Consider the following 17,314-nt stretch of genomic DNA (forward strand, 5'->3'; position numbering starts at 1 on the left):
TTATGTGGCACTAGCATTTAGGAAACTGAACTTTCAATTCTGAGTATGTGAAGTGAGCACCTATTTGAAGTCAATAAAACTTTCCTAATTTCTTGGGTTTTTTCCAAGTTTTTTACTCCTTGTGATTCCATGTTTCATGCCTTTCACTTTTCTACCGATATTTTTACAAACAGTGTTCTATCGAATAAGCCAGTTGCATTCCTCTCCTCAAACAATTCAGCTGTAATATTCGTACTTCTAGGAATGCTCATTAGTTTACCCTTGAGCTCAGTTTCGGATGTACAGTCAAGTATAGAGTTTCTTTTTTTTACCGCACATTGAGAATGTGGAATGGTTTACCAAACTCTGTTTTTCCCTATCATTTTAACATTCAAAACTTTAAGACCAATGTGCATCGGTATCTCCTCTTTCATCCTTTCCTATTTTCCTAAAGCTCGTACTGTGTTTAAACTTTAAACATGTTAGGGGATTAATAACCCCTTGAGTGACGTCAAATATAAACAAAGCTCAAAAAATGTCAGTTGACCGTTATCTAACTAAATTATATTTATTTCTATTGAACCGGCGGCGCTAGGTTTCATGCGCATCGTTATTCCATCGCTATAATAAATAATGCTCTTTTAAAATAGCCAGTTAAACTCATCTTTAACAATTCAAATGAATACCCGTTCTTCTAGGAATGCTCATCAGTTTACTCTTAAGCCCAATTTTGAACGAACTGTAGAGTACAGATATTCTTTTTTAAGTTGCGTTTTTAGGTATGTGAAATGATTTATATGACTCGATATTTCCAACTCAATGCAATGGTGCATCGGTATCTCCTCCCCTTTAATCCTCTTTTTTCTAACTATCCGGATATTCATAATACCTTGAGTAAAAGTAAAATATATTCAAAAAATAGACGTCTTAAAAACACTATACTTTAAAATTTGCTCCTTATTTTAAATTTGTTCAACAAAACAAGTTATTTTTTCGTAACTTTTTGTACTTCTTTATCAACTGGCCCATTTGTTTAAGGGTTGACATCAACCCTAAGAATAATTTCTGACGGAGAAAATATTTGCCCATTTTAAAACACAAGTTCATGTTTTCTTAAACTTATTTTCTTGGATCCAACAATATATTCTATTTTTTAAAATATTTGTTTTAATTTAAAAATCTAAACAAATGAAACCTTCAGTCAAGGTTCGATTTTAATTTAAAATACAAAGACTCATCCATTTATAATACATATATCCATAAAAGATTTCAACCTAGTTCATATTGATGACAATCTACCTACAATTTAATTTAAGCTCAATCTAAAATTCGACTTTATTCGCCTTTGTTTCAATAAACAAAAATCACGACCTTTGTCATTGTGCAAATAACTGACTTAATCTATAAACACACTCTCTTAGTTGTTTTGTCATATTAAAATTTTGTGCACAAAGAATATAACAATAAAAACTTTAAAATACTTAAGGTTCTCTCTACAAAGTACAATCTTTGTAGCTTAGAAATACATAATACACTTACTGTACAATGTACATTTTGTCTTTTATTTTTTTGCGGTTAGCTATAATCTCTACGTTGCGTTTTGTGCACTTTGTTCAAGACTTACAATACATTCGAGTATAAAAAAATATACTCTATTTGGTATTATTCATTCTTATTGTTTGATTGAGATATGAAAAATTGAATAAAATCCACACAAAGAAAATAACAGTGACGCTTGATTTCGTTGTTGCAGTTTGCATATAATGAAGTTAAGTTGATCAAAATAATATTATTTATATATATGTATATTGTAGTTCTCGATTGACCTTTATACTTTGCCTTTAAATTTTATTGTGTGTTGTTTTTCTGTGGAATATTTTTTTCCCTTCTTATTAAATTGATAAGAATTGAGAAAAGATTAGGAAAAGGATGAATATATTTGCTTTAGTTGCATTTGTCATATCATATTTGTTTTTCTGTTCACTATGGCGTATGAGTGATTTGTATCCTCCTTCAAAAAATCAAAATTTCATTTTATACCTAACCTACATTCATAGAATAAGGAAATGATAAGAACAACCACTGACCTTCCCTCTCACTAGATGATGATATTTTTCCATCTTAAGACGTATCATCTCAACTTTGGCAAATCTTCGAGTATGTAGAGCTTAAAATAGCAAAAGCTTATTCTAGAGAATCGCGAATCTTGTTTCATATTTTGTTTCTTCGAAAAACCAGTCTCACAGCTTAATCGTAAATTTCTTTTGCCATTAAGTCTGACAGAATAACCTTGTTAGAGTTCAGTCAAGTCGAGTTATTTTTAATAATTATACTTGTTTTAATTAAACAAAAAAATGACTAACTATAACTTAGTCTCTGTCTCTTTGTGTTGGATGCAAAAATGCTAAGATTGTGTAAAGTTACGGGGGTAGTCCCGGAGAATAAGGTTTATAACTATAAATAGGAATATGAGGTAGATCCTTGATACTTCATGGCTACTTCTGGTCAATAGTATAAAGATAAGTAAGATTCTAGAAAAATGTATTTTCTTATACCTTCAACGACCGCAAGCGTCGTCGGTCGTCGCGTTCGTAGGGCAATAAACTTTACATTGCCTTTTACGAGATATAGTAAATATTTTAATAGTAAAAAAGTTGATAAGTTTGCATATATTTAAAAATATTGGTTTTAAATACTTTAAGACTATAACCTACCATCGCAAAAATAAAAGCTCGTCAATTTATTAACCTAAGAGGAAACCAGCTTTCTTATGTGGGAAAGTTGATAATAATTAAATGAAGTTAATAAAATTAAAAAAAAAAAACAAATCAAACAAAACACAATAAACTTAAAATTTGTTGTCGTTGTGCTTAGTATAGAATTAAATAAAGCAAATTTTATCAATTCATTATGGAATTGGAGAAGTTTAAAGTCCAAGGCTATTTGGCTAACAAAACAAATTTTTCTATAGGAAGGTTTATATGATATACATAGTTGTTGTATGAATATGAGGAAAGTTATAAACGCCTGCTGCGATTAGTTTAAAACAATGAATTTGAAATAATTGGGGTTTGTTTCAATGAAATGAAAAAAGGGTTAACATTTTTTTTTTGGCAATTTGAAAAGCATTTACCATACAACATTGAAGTGTAATTATATTTTATTATGAGATTATTTCTTTTGGCAATGACGGTACCGTGAATACGAAGAGTTTGATAGTAAACGTAGGAATTTTGGTGTTGGTTTGAGACTTCTACGCCAACCAAATTGATTTTAATCACTTTTCTCGTAATTCAATTGGCTTTTGCTTTTTTAATTATATCTGATATAAATATGAGTGAATTGGAGATGAGTCAGAATTATGTAAATTAGTATTACATATTATTATTTCCAATTTGTTTGTAATTTATATTCCTTACTCAGGTACTCGTAGGTTCTTACATTAAGATAAGATATTTCTAATAATTTATTCAAGGGCAACAATTACCTAACCTAATAATGAAAAAATAAAGTAGGAACCTAATAAGGAATATTTAATTAATCAGTAATTCATCACACAAATTCACATTACACACAACAATTTATTATGTATACTCGTACTCATGAGTACGAATAAGCCTACGACAATAAAATATTTTTTTGTATCGAATTATTTGTATGACCCAAAGAGCAAAGTACAAAAGTATTAAATTAACCTCAGCCTTTTGTTCATGAAATGATAAATAAATTTAATGATTATTGTTGTTGTTTTTTTTCAAATTTACTGCCAACATAGAAACAGAACATTGAACCAGAAAATTTTTGCTGATATCAATATCAGAATATATATGTATAAAATTACAATCATAAAAATTATAATGATTTTTTCTTAATCAATCAATCAAAAGAGCAGAGAGGTAGTTTACTTTTATTTTCGATAAATTGATTCTCGAGGGAAATCAATTTACTAGAAAATAAAAAAATAAAAAATTAAAAAAACTTTTAAAGTTCAAGTTAATGTTTGTGGATTTGAATTAAAGATTGTTGTTATTTTTCAGATATAATAGTAAAAAAAATATGTTACGTAGAAATAAGCAAACAAAATTGTTTTATTATTTCAGAGAGAATTTTATAGTTAACACATAAAATGAGTAAGCAAGATAATATTGTGTCCAAAGTACAATTTATATTTTATAGATTTGATTAAAAATCTTCGAACAGTTACCAGTAACATATTTGACACGTTATAATCAAATTTTTTGCTTGAGAAATGTATAGATACAATTTTTCTGTGACTTTATTAGATTAATAGAAATGTAGAACGAGATTTAAATAAAATCTTAAAACAACAGAATTGGATTATTTAGTCAAATTTAAAGGGAATGTTTTTGCGTTTTATCATATAAATGACTATTTCATTATATTTTACATAAATTTACATACATTTGTTGTACTATTTTTCCCTGCATAATAAAACATTATTAAAGGCCCGCCATTTATTCGATATCCATTAAATTTCAAATTGCAAAAAAAAAAGAGAATGAAAAGAAAATTCGTAGACTCATTTCATACTTCCAATTTTTAATTAGGAATTTTAATTTAATGAAGAGTGGATACATTACGACTTATATTAGATACGATTGTTTTACTTAAATATAAAAATAATAAGACTAGTTTAAAGTTCGTTGAAAGAAGCTTAATAAGCCTAAAATAATAATTAGAATTGATATTGCGATTTTAGTGTGTAAGAAAAAGATAAAGCCGATGAAGCAATTTTTATAAAGCTTATGGTTGAGGGCGCACTCAAGAACGTTTTTGGTAACCTTTGTAATGCCATTGATTTTGAATTCCTGAATATTGCAATTACTGTGAAAGACAAAGTATTCCACATTCGTGTAATACGGCTAAAGAAAGAAAGATTCTCTGTATTTGTCAGTACGATCGAATTTGGTCTAGAGATTTTTTTTATTTTATCAAAATCTTAAAGCTGGACAAAAATTCTTAAAAAAACTAGCGTAAATTTCAAAAACTTATAAAAAAATATCTTACTGGACCTATGCGGGTGCTCTAAATTAATCCATTATATTATATCTACTGCCTTTCGGCCTAAGAACAATTTGAATACTAAATAACAACAACTTTATCTAAAACCAAGACAATTTAAAAAAATCCGAAAACCATTATAATACTTAAGCTACTTAAAACTAACCAAAACCAATAATACTACTTAAAAATACTTAAAACTACTTTTAACTACTTAAAAACTAGAACAGCCACAGGAAACTTTTTTTTTATTTTACATATTTTTTTTTTGGTGCCACCCTGACTGTCCTTAACCTAATCCTTAAACCTATGTAAGCCGGCCAAGACCAAACGCCGAAGGCTACTTTAAATGACATTCTCAATCCAATCCAGTGCGAGGGCGTCTCGACTGTAAAGGAGTCGCCCATCTGCAGTTTTACGGCTGACGTGGTAGATTGGCAGATTGTCTAAATAGAGAAAATCTTCGGGAGTAATGCTGCCACTTAAACGTGCATTTTCGTAGTACCTACTCATTGTTGGGGTAGTAAGTCCCAAAAATTAAGCTGTTAGTCGATGACATCGCTCTCGCAATGTGACCCCTACCAAGCTTCAACAAGAAATTATCTATTCTGTTTATGTTATCGACTCTGGTGTTCTGTGTAGTCCAAGGCAACGTAGCAGACATTGTCTCTCAAACACCCGAATCTTTTCCATTTATTCGCCAGTGGCTGTCGATTTAGTCCAACGATCACTAGATTTTTCCAGTTCTTTCTCGTATCCATGGGGGCTCCATACAGCGGAGTCCTGAACAGAATAGTTTCCCATTTCTGAATGTTGATTTTAAACTTCAGTCATCGCAATTTTGACAATAAACCGTCTACCATTAAGCATGTCATAAAGCATATACAACAGTGGTTTACGTATACCTAGTTTGTTTAACTTTAGATACAGACCCTTTAACCATACGGTGTCGAAGGCCTTCTCCAAGTCAACCAGACAAGCACCCGTACATTGTCTTTTAGATTTGTTCCACTGGATATCAGAAACAAGCTTAGATGCAGCATGAATAGTGTCATGTCCCGCTTTAAAGCCGTACTGATTATCCGGAATTATTTTGTTGTTCTCAGCCCACTTAGACAGAGCTCTATTTATAACCTTCTCGAATACCTTACTGATACTAGGCAGAAGACTTATCGACCGGAGATTCACCGGAATGGAGTTGTCCCCTTTCGGGAGAGGATGTATCACAGCGGTTTTCAACGGACCGGATAATATGCATTTTTCAGAACGTTGTTAAACAGAGTGGTTAACTTTTTCGGGAGAGGATGTACCACAGCTGTTTTCAAACGGACCGGATAATATGCATTATTCAGAACGTTGTTAAACCGAGTGGTATAAATGTCCACAGCTTCCTGAGGTATATGTCGTAGTGCAATATTGAGTGTACCATCGACACCTACTGACTTCTTTTTCTTTAATGAATCGAAGATGTGCTGGAGCTCTATCTTCGTGACTTGGGCTAGAGGGTATACTGATGAGCATTCCTGAAGGCGCGAGTAATACGGTTGCATTGCTTGAGGGGCATGCAAATGGCTATTTCTCTAGACCATAATCCGTTAAAGTAAATGATTCAACAATGATATCAAAATTCTACTTGATCAATACTATCAAAAGGATTTAAGTAAGTTGCAAGAACACACACCTAGATATTCAAATTTTATTCAATATTAGGACGTACGTATATGTATCTAATAGATATTAGCTAGATCAGAATAATGGAAGTGTTTTTGAAGTGTTTAAAGCATTGATAAAATTCAAAATACTAATGTTAATTTTTATCGATTTAAATCTTAGTTTAGAGAGAGATTCCTTTGAAATGAGAAAAAGTTATTTTATAATTTTTATTTTTGTTTTCTTTTATAAAATGTAACTAAATTACTTCTTTTTCTTCTGCGCAAAACAAAAAACAATACTTATTGAAAGGATTTAGATGTCCTGAATTCTTCTCTTAAAATGATTCTATCACATCGGGTTTTTAAAATATACCCCTTCAAAAATGCTAAGAACAATCAAAAACATGACTTTAAGGCTAAGTTAAAACTCAACGCATCCCTTAACAAATAATTGCATTGCAGTTTTTCGTCTGCTAAAAAAATGTTTACTATCTTACTTAGTTTCTGGAAGTTTTTATTAGTTATTAGTCTTTTTTTCACTCTATATGAAGTTTTGAACAAACCTTGAGTTTCAAACATTTATAGTGTTGATTTAGATTTAAAACTTTAATTTTAAATATCTGCTCAAGTTTTATAAATATTCTTTTGTAACAGTAGTTTTTATATTTTTAAATATAATTGTTTGCCCTTTTCTGTTGCAAACTATTTTAGCACAAATAGTTCAACGTTTCCTTAAGATTATTTTAAGACACATGAAATCTAACAATTTATGAAGATTTTCCGAACATTTTTTTTTAAAGCTATAGAAAAGTTTTTTCAAAAAAATGCATAAAAACTCTATTTGAATCGATAGTACGGTCCATACAATTTAATATTTAAAGATTATTTCATGCAAATGTTGCCCTTGACTGTGTCTCAAATGGTTCATCCGCTTAGTCCAATTTTGGCATACTATTTCCAACATTTCAGCCGGTATCTCACAAATAAATGCTTTAATGTTGTCTTCCATTGATTCAATTGAAGCGGGCTTGTCTGTATAGACATAAGCTTTGATATATCCCCAAATAGTCTAAAGGCGTTAAATAGCACGATCTAGGTGGGCAATTGATCGGCCCCGAACGTGAAATAAAATGCCAATAAGTCCATTTTTGCGCGTGCTGTGTGGCATGAAGCACCGTCTTGTTGAAACCACTTTCAAGTCAAGCTCTTGCATTTTGGGAAAAAAAAAGTTGGATATCATCTCACGGTAGAGCTCACCATTCACAGTAACGTTACAATTTGCATCATCTTAGAAGAAATACGGTCCAATGATGGCGCCAGCCCATAAACCGCACCAAACTGTGACTTTTTCTGGCTGATAGTCATTCCAAAATCGATAATTCTGCTTATTTGCTTACCCATTGAGCCAAAAATGAGCTTCGTCGCTGAACACAGTTTTTCGGTAAAAAAGTGGATCTTCGGTCAAGTTTCCAAGATAGATTGATTTGATTGTAAGACGATTCATAGTTATAGACCAAACTCAAGATGTTTGACAGTGAAGCAAAACACGAAACGAGGGTCAGCTGTTTAAACCGTTGTTGCCAATAATAGCTAAAAATTACCCTTTATAATTAACTGAATATCGAAGAAATGGATTATAGCTTTGGAAAAACATTACGATTTTAATGAAACAAAAGTTACTTCCTGAATTTGTATAGCCTCAAATAGCATTGCTATTTAAAAAAGTACTATCTCAAAAACTTTACACATGTGATAGAGTAGTTTTGAAGTTAAATTTTAATTAAGACTTTAATTTCCAGGAACAAAAACTTGCCGAACAGTTTTATTTAATCTTCAAAATGTGTAGGACTATCAAACTAGTATCAAAAGAAAGAATGAATTTTTACATCTAAGAAAATTTGTAAAAATGGAGAATTTATAACAAGGAAATGTCCAATGAACAAATAGAAGTTGCTTGATTTTTTCATAAATGAAGATTTAAAAGTCGAATATATATCGAAAATCATGACTAAAAAGGGGTTTTCACTCAATTTTATTTGTTTGTCTGTAAAAATCTATGGATTGTTCCATTCAAAATAAAACTTACTTATTTGTTTTTTTTTTTTAAATATTATTATTATCCTTCAACTAAGCTTTTACACCCGATAACCATATTTTAAAGTATACACAAATATACACAAAATTGAAACTTACATTTTGTCTTTCTTTTGTTTAACCTTGCAGAACGAATGTCACTGAGGGTACAATAACAATAAATGGACGTGAACGTAACCTGAGTACATTTCGCAAGCTTTCGGCGTACATCATGCAAGACAACCAATTGCATACGAATTTAACCGTCCAAGAAGCAATGACTGTGGCCACGAACTTGAAGCTTAGTAAAAAATTCAGTAAAGCAGAAAAAAATGCTGTGGTAAGATTGTGATTTTTTGTTTCTATTCCCTTATTTAAGGAAAATAAAAATGTTACTTTGAATTAAGAATTATTTTAATCTTCTTAAAACTCAAAAAGTTAAAACTGAAATAATTGTGAAAATAAGTAACTGCTCATAGGGAAATTGCAGCATGGATTTATTCAAAGAACTCCTTTGATTCCGGTTGACAGCTTAAAAACTGGAAAGATTTTAAGAAGATATTATCATTCATTAACTTAATGAACAAATGTGTATAAGAATTATACTAAAAGCAACTACTCTATAATATAAGTTGAATATTCATGTTTCATAATTCATAAGCAATCTTAGAACTACAACTACTTTGGAAGAATTTGTATTAAAAGTTTTTTGCTTGTTTTAATTATCAGCCGAGTTGATTATATGTATATTAAAAACCATTGAACACATTATAAGCCGTTTTAAAATAACTTAACATACCCAAAATTCAAACCCACCGTTTTAAAAAATGTCTAAAAATGCTTCATTCTATTTCTTACTTACGATTATTATTTTAGCGAATTCTCAAAAATTGTGTTCGTAGTCTTGAAAGTCCTGAAATCATCGAAAAGACTTACTCTCATTTTTAAACTTATAAACTCGGTATTAACATATTTTCCCATCATTTCTCTTCCAGATAGATGACATTCTTTTAACACTCAGCTTGAGTGAACATCGCAACACATTCACTCGAAATTTATCTGGTGGCCAAAAGAAACGTCTCTCTATTGCCCTCGAATTGGTCAGTAATCCACCGATTATGTTCTTTGACGAACCTACCTCTGGTCTGGACAGTTCTACATGTTTCCAATGCATTCACTTGCTTAAGATGTTGGCCGCAGGCGGACGCACAATCATATGCACCATTCATCAGCCTTCAGCTCGTCTTTTTGAAATGTTTGATCAGCTTTATACTCTTGCCGATGGCCAATGTGTCTATCAGGGTAGCACAAAACAACTCGTACCATTCCTGGGAACACTTGGACTCGATTGTCCAAGCTATCACAATCCAGCCAGTTATGTTATTGAAGTTGCATGTGGTGAACATGGTGATAATCAAGGAAGCCTAGTGAATGCCATTGACAATGGTCGACGTGATATTCGAACTGCCGCCGATTTTGCTGGCATTAAGGCGCGCAACGATTTGGTGAAAGTGCATAATTTGAAGGCAATGCTCGATAAGAACGATGCACAAAATGCAACCTGCTCTAAGTTTGGTGACAATCTAGCGCTCAACAATCAACTGTTAACTGCTAATTTGGTCAATGATTTGGCCAAGGATTCAGAAACTGTGACTGCAGCACAAACCAATGAGAAGGGAGATTTGGTGATTGATGTTGAAAAGAATGACAACGTAAAGACCGCACTTCTTGCCGAGAACACAATGGCGGAAATAACGTCACCTGAAAGATATCCAACTTCACAGACTCATCAATTCTTTGTGGTGCTGAAACGAACTCTACTCTTTAACTATCGTGATTGGGTAAGAACTGATAAAATACGAAATAGATAGAATAACATTGATATGGGAATTTCTTCTTTCTAGACTCTTATGTACCTTCGGCTGTTTGCTCACTTGCTTGTGGGCTTCCTTATTGGTGCTCTCTACTATGACATTGGCAATGATGGTGCCAAAGTCTTAAGTAATTTGGGATTCCTATTCTTCAATATGCTCTTCTTGATGTACACTTCAATGACAATAACCATTCTATCATGTAAGAATAAATCAATGATACCTATACTAGTTTTTGAAAGTTAAAAAATCGCATCAGTAAAAGTAGATACTAGTTTCCCCAAAAGAGACTGCATATCTCATTAAATACAAAAGAAAGACAAAATTAGTTCATTTCAAAAATAAACAAAAGACAAAGTATGATTGCATTTTATAAATTGATTTGTTTCAAGTCAAATCTGCCACCGAGGAAAATTTGATAAGAACAAAGCAAAATATGTGTGTTAAAACAGTTGGAAGAAGAAATCACAGTTATTTAATTTCAAGTTATGGGAAAGTGACAGCAGTAAATTATTAAAGAAAAAGGTTCCCAGTTGTCCCTATTTTAAATGAAATATCTGTTTTTTAACTTCAGTGTGTTTCATACTACAAATTTAAGAAATAGTGTTTTTCATTTTCTTTCAAATCTCTGCCTAAATTTTTATTCCGAAGTAAGACAAAACACAAATTATAATATTCACGATATCACAAATCAAACACAATTGACAAACTGCTAAAATAATATGTTTGTTTTGTCAATTAAATAAAATATCAAAGCAAATACATACACAAAATTTAGAACCGCAAAAATATTAAGGACAATTTCAATATATGTATGTTATTTCAGTAAATTATAGTTTTGTTGTTTCGGTACAAAAAAAAATAGCAAACACTGAAGGCTTATTACACTGTGTAATGATTTACAATGATAACCTTAGTTAGCATATTAAATCACATCAATTTGTTGATCTTAACACAAAAATTGCTTTAACATTTTACATACATATTAATACATTTGTAGCAAACTAAACTCTCTACAAAACAGTTCTTGTAAAATTTTTCTCTTGCTAAAATGTTACATTACGATTTGAACAGAACATACATACATATGTATTTTAAGTTTTGTAAGATATCAAGGCGAAATTACTGCTCAGAATTCGGGCTGTTTTTATCTTTTTAGGGCATAATGATAGTTTAATAAGACAGAGACTTTTTTCAAATTATGTAACTTTTTTTTACTTCTGTGTTTTAGAAAAACGAAAATATAACGCTTTTTTGCAAAGCAATAAAATGAAAGTATTTTTGCTCAAATTTGGCTATTTTACTCTAGACTAATCAAATAGTTCTTAAAACAAGTTCTTAGTTCCGATAAACACTAACATCAAACTTGACTGAATCATTTTTTCCAAGGAAAACTAAATCTCAATCATTCTGAACTTTTACTTGCATTTGTCAGAAATAATTGTTGAATTAATGAGAATTTACATGAAGGATTAAACTGTAGCAAATCAGTACAATAACTGACTTTCAAAGTGTTGAACAATATTCTGACTCTTTTATTAAGATCCTGAAAATCAGTATTACAAACAGTCATCAATTTTCTTAAATTTGTTTTAATACAGAAATAAATCTCCATTCGGCTTGAAAAATATCCATTGCTTTAATCTAAATGTAAGAGTTTAATATTTAACTTCCCATAGGAAGCAATCGTTTCGATTTGTTGAATTGAAAATGTAACATATTTCACCGTTTCAAGGTTATTATGATCTAAATCAACGCATGATACACTTTGTTCTTTGTTATTTACGTAAGATAATAATTTTAGAAAAATCCAATACGTATTTTTTTGACAAGAAACCTTCAAAAGATTCTGCTTTAATTACCTTGCACAAAATATTGTTAATGAAGTTTTAAGAAAACTGTCAGACAGGCATGGATGGAATGATTTCAGAGTGTTTCACATCCCAGCCTTTAGGAATTATATACAAAGTCTTACATTCGTAAAAATTTGTAACTGATTTTATTCAAACATGACATAACGATGGCAAAGAAATTTGATTCAGTCCGTCAGTCTGCCAGTCGTGGCCCCTACACCCAAAAGCATTTGGTCGATTGACTTCAAATTTGGAAATTATGGTTTTGAGCCAATTCGCGCTCTTTTAAGTCCAAAACAACAGTAATCCCCATACAAATTGTTCAGTCATAAATCGACAATTTGACTATTCTTAAAAAACAAAGCCATAGGTTTTTTAAAATGTTTTTTTATTTTCTTAATTTGGCTTCTTTCAATATAAAACAAAATATTTCTGTATTGCTTCAGAAGGGTACCCCTCAAGAACCTTCAAGCTCTTATGCTGCTCCTATAATATTTGATGATCAAAAATGTAATTAATTTTGTTCTTAAATAATATTATATTTTTTTTGTTTAATTCGATATCTTAAACATTTTATTTACGAAATTAAAATGTAAAACATTTATAAATATGCTCTAAACAACTGCGTATTAAAAATATTTTTAAACCAAAATTGAAAAATTTTGAAAACAAGAAATTAGTTTTAAAAAATAACGGTTCTAATGATTTTCAAATAAACATTTTCAAAAATAAAGTTTTTTTTTTGTAAAATGAAGTGAGATTTAAATGATTGAAAACAAAGTTCTTACAAGATACATTTTTAAATCTTAAAATACAGGATATATTTATAAACACACTCCTTGGATAAATGCGCAAATTTTTGCGAACGAGTCGGGCATTTTATTTTGTTACTACAATTAGTTAATTTTGTCTGGTTCAATTTCATAACCATAAAATTGTAATTAGATTTCCTTTTTTAAAACAAAGCTCGTTTTCATTTCTTAAGCACTTTATTGTACTTTTATTTAGATATTCATTTATCTTCACTTTGAAGATTTAAAAATGCAAACAAAAAGAGGCTAATATGTTACTGAGACTTTCAATTCGTGTCCTTTAAAACATCCACCTTATATTTTTTTGTCAAAGCAACATTTTTATTTAAAAAAATGCAATCAATCTTAAGTTTAATTTTTACTTGTTTTTGAATTATGGACGTTAAACAAATCTATTTGTATTTTATTTGTAAAATAATGTGAATTGAATGTTCGATGTGATTTCATGTTATAAAACTGTTCTTAAGGTTTTGCAATATTTTAAAGATATTTGCACTAAAAGGTATTAATCTTAAAGAAGCAAATTTGTTTATTTCAACATGATTTTTAAATAAAAAGTATATTTTAAACAATTTTTTTTAAAAGGTTTTGCACACATCTTTGTCAAAATTGTTAAGTCTTTTTTCTTTTTAAAATAAATGCCCTTTGGAGTTAGAACCTAGAATTGGGCTTAGTTTTTAAGTTATGTAAAAAAAGTTGAAATTAGTGGAATTTCCAAGCTAACTTATGAATATGTATTCGTTTCAGACATTATGTTTTTTAATTTAAAGTCAGTTATTTTCTTTTTGAATATTAAAATTAGGTTTTAAGAATTTTCCTTCCCTAATTTCGTTTTTAATATTGCAAATTAAAATATTTAATACCAAATATCTTATCATTCACAGTCCCCCTTGAGATGCCGGTGCTGCTGAAAGAAAATTTCAATCGTTGGTACTCTCTAAAATCGTATTACTTGGCAATAACGGTTTCTGACATACCATTCCAGGTAAGACATCAATAATATAAATATTTGTTTTATTTTATAAAGACGAACTAATCTTAAATTTCTCTTTTTAGGCTGTATTTTGTATAATCTATGTATCATTAGTCTACTACTTCACCTCACAGCCATGGGAACTCTGGAGATTTACAATGTTCCTCTCTGCCTGCCTCTTGATATCGTTCGTAGCTCAAAGTGTCGGTTTGGTTGTGGGTGCAGCAATGAATGTCCAAAACGGAGTGTTCTTAGCTCCTGTCATGTCGGTGCCGTTCCTGCTTTTCTCTGGATTCTTCGTCTCATTCGATGCGATACCTGTGTATCTTCGATGGATGACATACCTATCCTACATCCGTTATGGTTTCGAAGGAACAGCGCTGGCTACCTATGGATACGGTCGGGAGAAACTCAAGTGCCACCAAACCTACTGTCACTTTAAGTCACCAATTACAACTCTCGAAGAGTTGGACATGCTCGATGCCGATTTCAAGCTCGATATTATTGCCCTAGTTATTATTTTCTTTGTATTGAGAGTTTCAGCATATCTGTTCCTCCGATGGAAGTTGAAGACAGCACGATAAGAAAAATGCAACTTCTTATTTAAAAGTTACTCCTTTTCGTTTGTGTAATTTTTTTTTAAATTAAATTTAGAATTTAAGAAATTTTCTGCGCAGAATTTGGTGCAAAAAAGCTGTACACAAAGACATACACACATTTTAATGTATATTTTTTTAAAACAGAAAAAAACTACATTTATGAATTCAAAATTTGTATTTAATATATAAGAATTTATATAAAACTAAATATTTATAAAATTTACTAAAAAAAAAAAAACAAGAAAAAAATAAACGGCTTAGATAAACAAAAGTTATATAAATTAAAATTTACTAAAACCAACAATAAATAAAAGGCTGGTTTTGTATACACGAACAAAAAATAAAGAAATTAACATTATAACTTATATATGTATACTTTATATAATAAATACTTTATAACTTATTAATAAAAAAAAATGTAAAATGATAAAAATTGATTTTAAAAATAAAAGAATTTTTTGAATGGTAAATTTACAAGCCACACACTCTGGATACACAAAATGTGTGCACACAAAATATGATATTTTTTTAAATGTAATAAAATAAGTGTGCAATATAAAGAATATATGTATGTGTCAAATTCTTTTTATTTTTATACATGTATATTGTAAAATGGAAAATGTTTTGTAGGTGAAATATAAAAAACAAAAACGAAATACAAATGTTTTTGAATTTGATTTGCATTTCAAACCAATCAGGATACTGATACTTTTTCTATTGTTTTGTAAGTTTTTATATAAAATAATCAGTTGCTTATTTATACTGCAAGCGAAGTATTCAACAATTGGAAATAGGAAAAGAATGTACTTGTACGACCAAGGCAATAATGATGTTTCACTGAAAATAAAGCTGCAGTCATGGACGGTTTAGAATTAACTCATTGACGTCTTTGAAAATTTCGATGATATAACCGGAACGCAATTAGATTAAACACTAACGACACGGTCACATATTATGACTCCAGTTGAGTGGTGTTCCACATAAAGACTTGATTTGTAATTTATGTCACCTGAATTTGAAGTAATTATAGCCAATGCATATACCTGACACGACTTGAATACATATTCATAGAACTATGACGCAAAATTGACATGTTATATGTTTCTTAACTTTAACACATTAATAATATCTACTAGAAGTGAGACGTTTAATTCAAATTATTCAAATCTAAGCTTATGCCAAGAACATGACACTTTAGACAAAATTAAGCTTTAGTAATTTAATATCAAAAACTAAATAATAAAATATAACCGATACTAGATATAAATAATTGAATCCAGAATTAGGCTTAAAACTATAGTTTTGTAAATACAAATATTTTGAACCTAGTCGCTTCCTCCAGAAGTTCTTAATAGTGAAGTCTTATTTTAGGGAGCGAAATCATATTTATAAATTAACTTAAACAAATGGCCGGAATGTTTAGACCACTTTTAGGGTGTTCTTCCAAAAAGATGGGCATAATAGCATTTTAAATGTAATTTCAAACAAAAAAAAAGAGGCTGGGATGTGACCCACACTGATAACTTTCCATACCGTCGAAAAATTTTGTTACCAATTTTAGTAGCATTTCTTAAATTTTTACAAATTGGATGAATGAAATTAATTTGATAGATTTCAAGAACAGAACATAAATTTTTACCAAATTTGCGTACTATTTTTTGTAGATTTTATTTTTTTATGAAAAAGCGGACATTTGGATTTAAAAAAAAAGAATCAATATTTTCTGTGAAATAAAAAAAGTTTGAAGACGATATTTTTTATTTTTTAAAAGCTATTTAGTCGAAAGTAAATGTTTACTAAGTTTAGTATTAGGTTTTTATTTTTTGTAAAAAACTGTCAATTCGATTTTTCTCAAAATTTTACTGAATGTTGACAACAATAGTTTTTAAAAGATAAAAGTAATTCAAAACCAATATCTCAAAGTTTTGAAAAGATATTAGAGTCGAAAATCAGTTTTTAAATACTTTTGTTAATTTTTTGGTTTGGGTTTTTATTTTTTGTAAGAAAACTGTCAATTTGATTTTTATCGAAACTTTATAGTCCGTTGCACAAACTTGTTTTGGAGATAAAACCATTTTTATTTGTAAAATAAAATGACAAATTTTTGTCTACAGTTTTTTTGATTTATAAAAAAACCGTTAATTGGATTTTTTCCGAAAATATATTGGTTTGGTATCACGTTACTGCTTATTAAATTAAATTTAATTCAAGTCTCTAGCGTCATTGGTTCGTGAGATATTTAGGGTTAACCAAAATTTTCACTTTTTTTTAAACTACTGTGATAAAAAAAAACCATCCACGCAATTTTCTTCAAAAAGGCCTTTCTGCCATATTATCTGTTTACAAAAATTAATTTCAAGTCGATATCTCTTCTTGTTCTTGAGCTATGGACAACGAAAAAAACTTCGCGAACGTAGGGAAGTACGAACGTACGTACACACGCATGCATAGATATCTTTCTTTTATTTCGACTCTAGGGA

The 17,314-nt window shown here is 29.9% G+C and overlaps 2 protein-coding genes across 2 annotated transcripts in view; one reads left to right on the forward strand and one right to left on the reverse strand.

Annotated features, from left to right (window-relative positions):
* The window catches only part of LOC129949715 (ATP-binding cassette subfamily G member 4), a 69,272-nt gene extending 53,776 nt beyond the window's left edge, over positions 1 to 15,496 (forward strand). The window contains exons 4-8 of the mRNA XM_056061344.1: positions 8,877 to 9,066; positions 9,722 to 10,567; positions 10,631 to 10,799; positions 14,147 to 14,247; positions 14,319 to 15,496. Coding sequence (XP_055917319.1) covers positions 8,877 to 9,066; positions 9,722 to 10,567; positions 10,631 to 10,799; positions 14,147 to 14,247; positions 14,319 to 14,819 — 1,807 coding nt within the window. The 3' untranslated portion in view covers positions 14,820 to 15,496. The remainder of the gene's footprint in view (positions 1 to 8,876; positions 9,067 to 9,721; positions 10,568 to 10,630; positions 10,800 to 14,146; positions 14,248 to 14,318) is intronic.
* Positions 2,115 to 17,314, reverse strand: part of LOC129949726 (tetraspanin-6-like) — a 332,660-nt gene continuing 317,460 nt past the window's right edge. The window contains exon 7 of the mRNA XM_056061358.1: positions 2,115 to 2,124. The gene's annotated coding sequence lies outside the window, so the exon portion shown is untranslated. The remainder of the gene's footprint in view (positions 2,125 to 17,314) is intronic.

This window comes from Eupeodes corollae, chromosome 3 (genome assembly GCF_945859685.1).
Source record: "Eupeodes corollae chromosome 3, idEupCoro1.1, whole genome shotgun sequence".
Taxonomy (NCBI): Eukaryota; Metazoa; Arthropoda; class Insecta; order Diptera; family Syrphidae; genus Eupeodes; species Eupeodes corollae.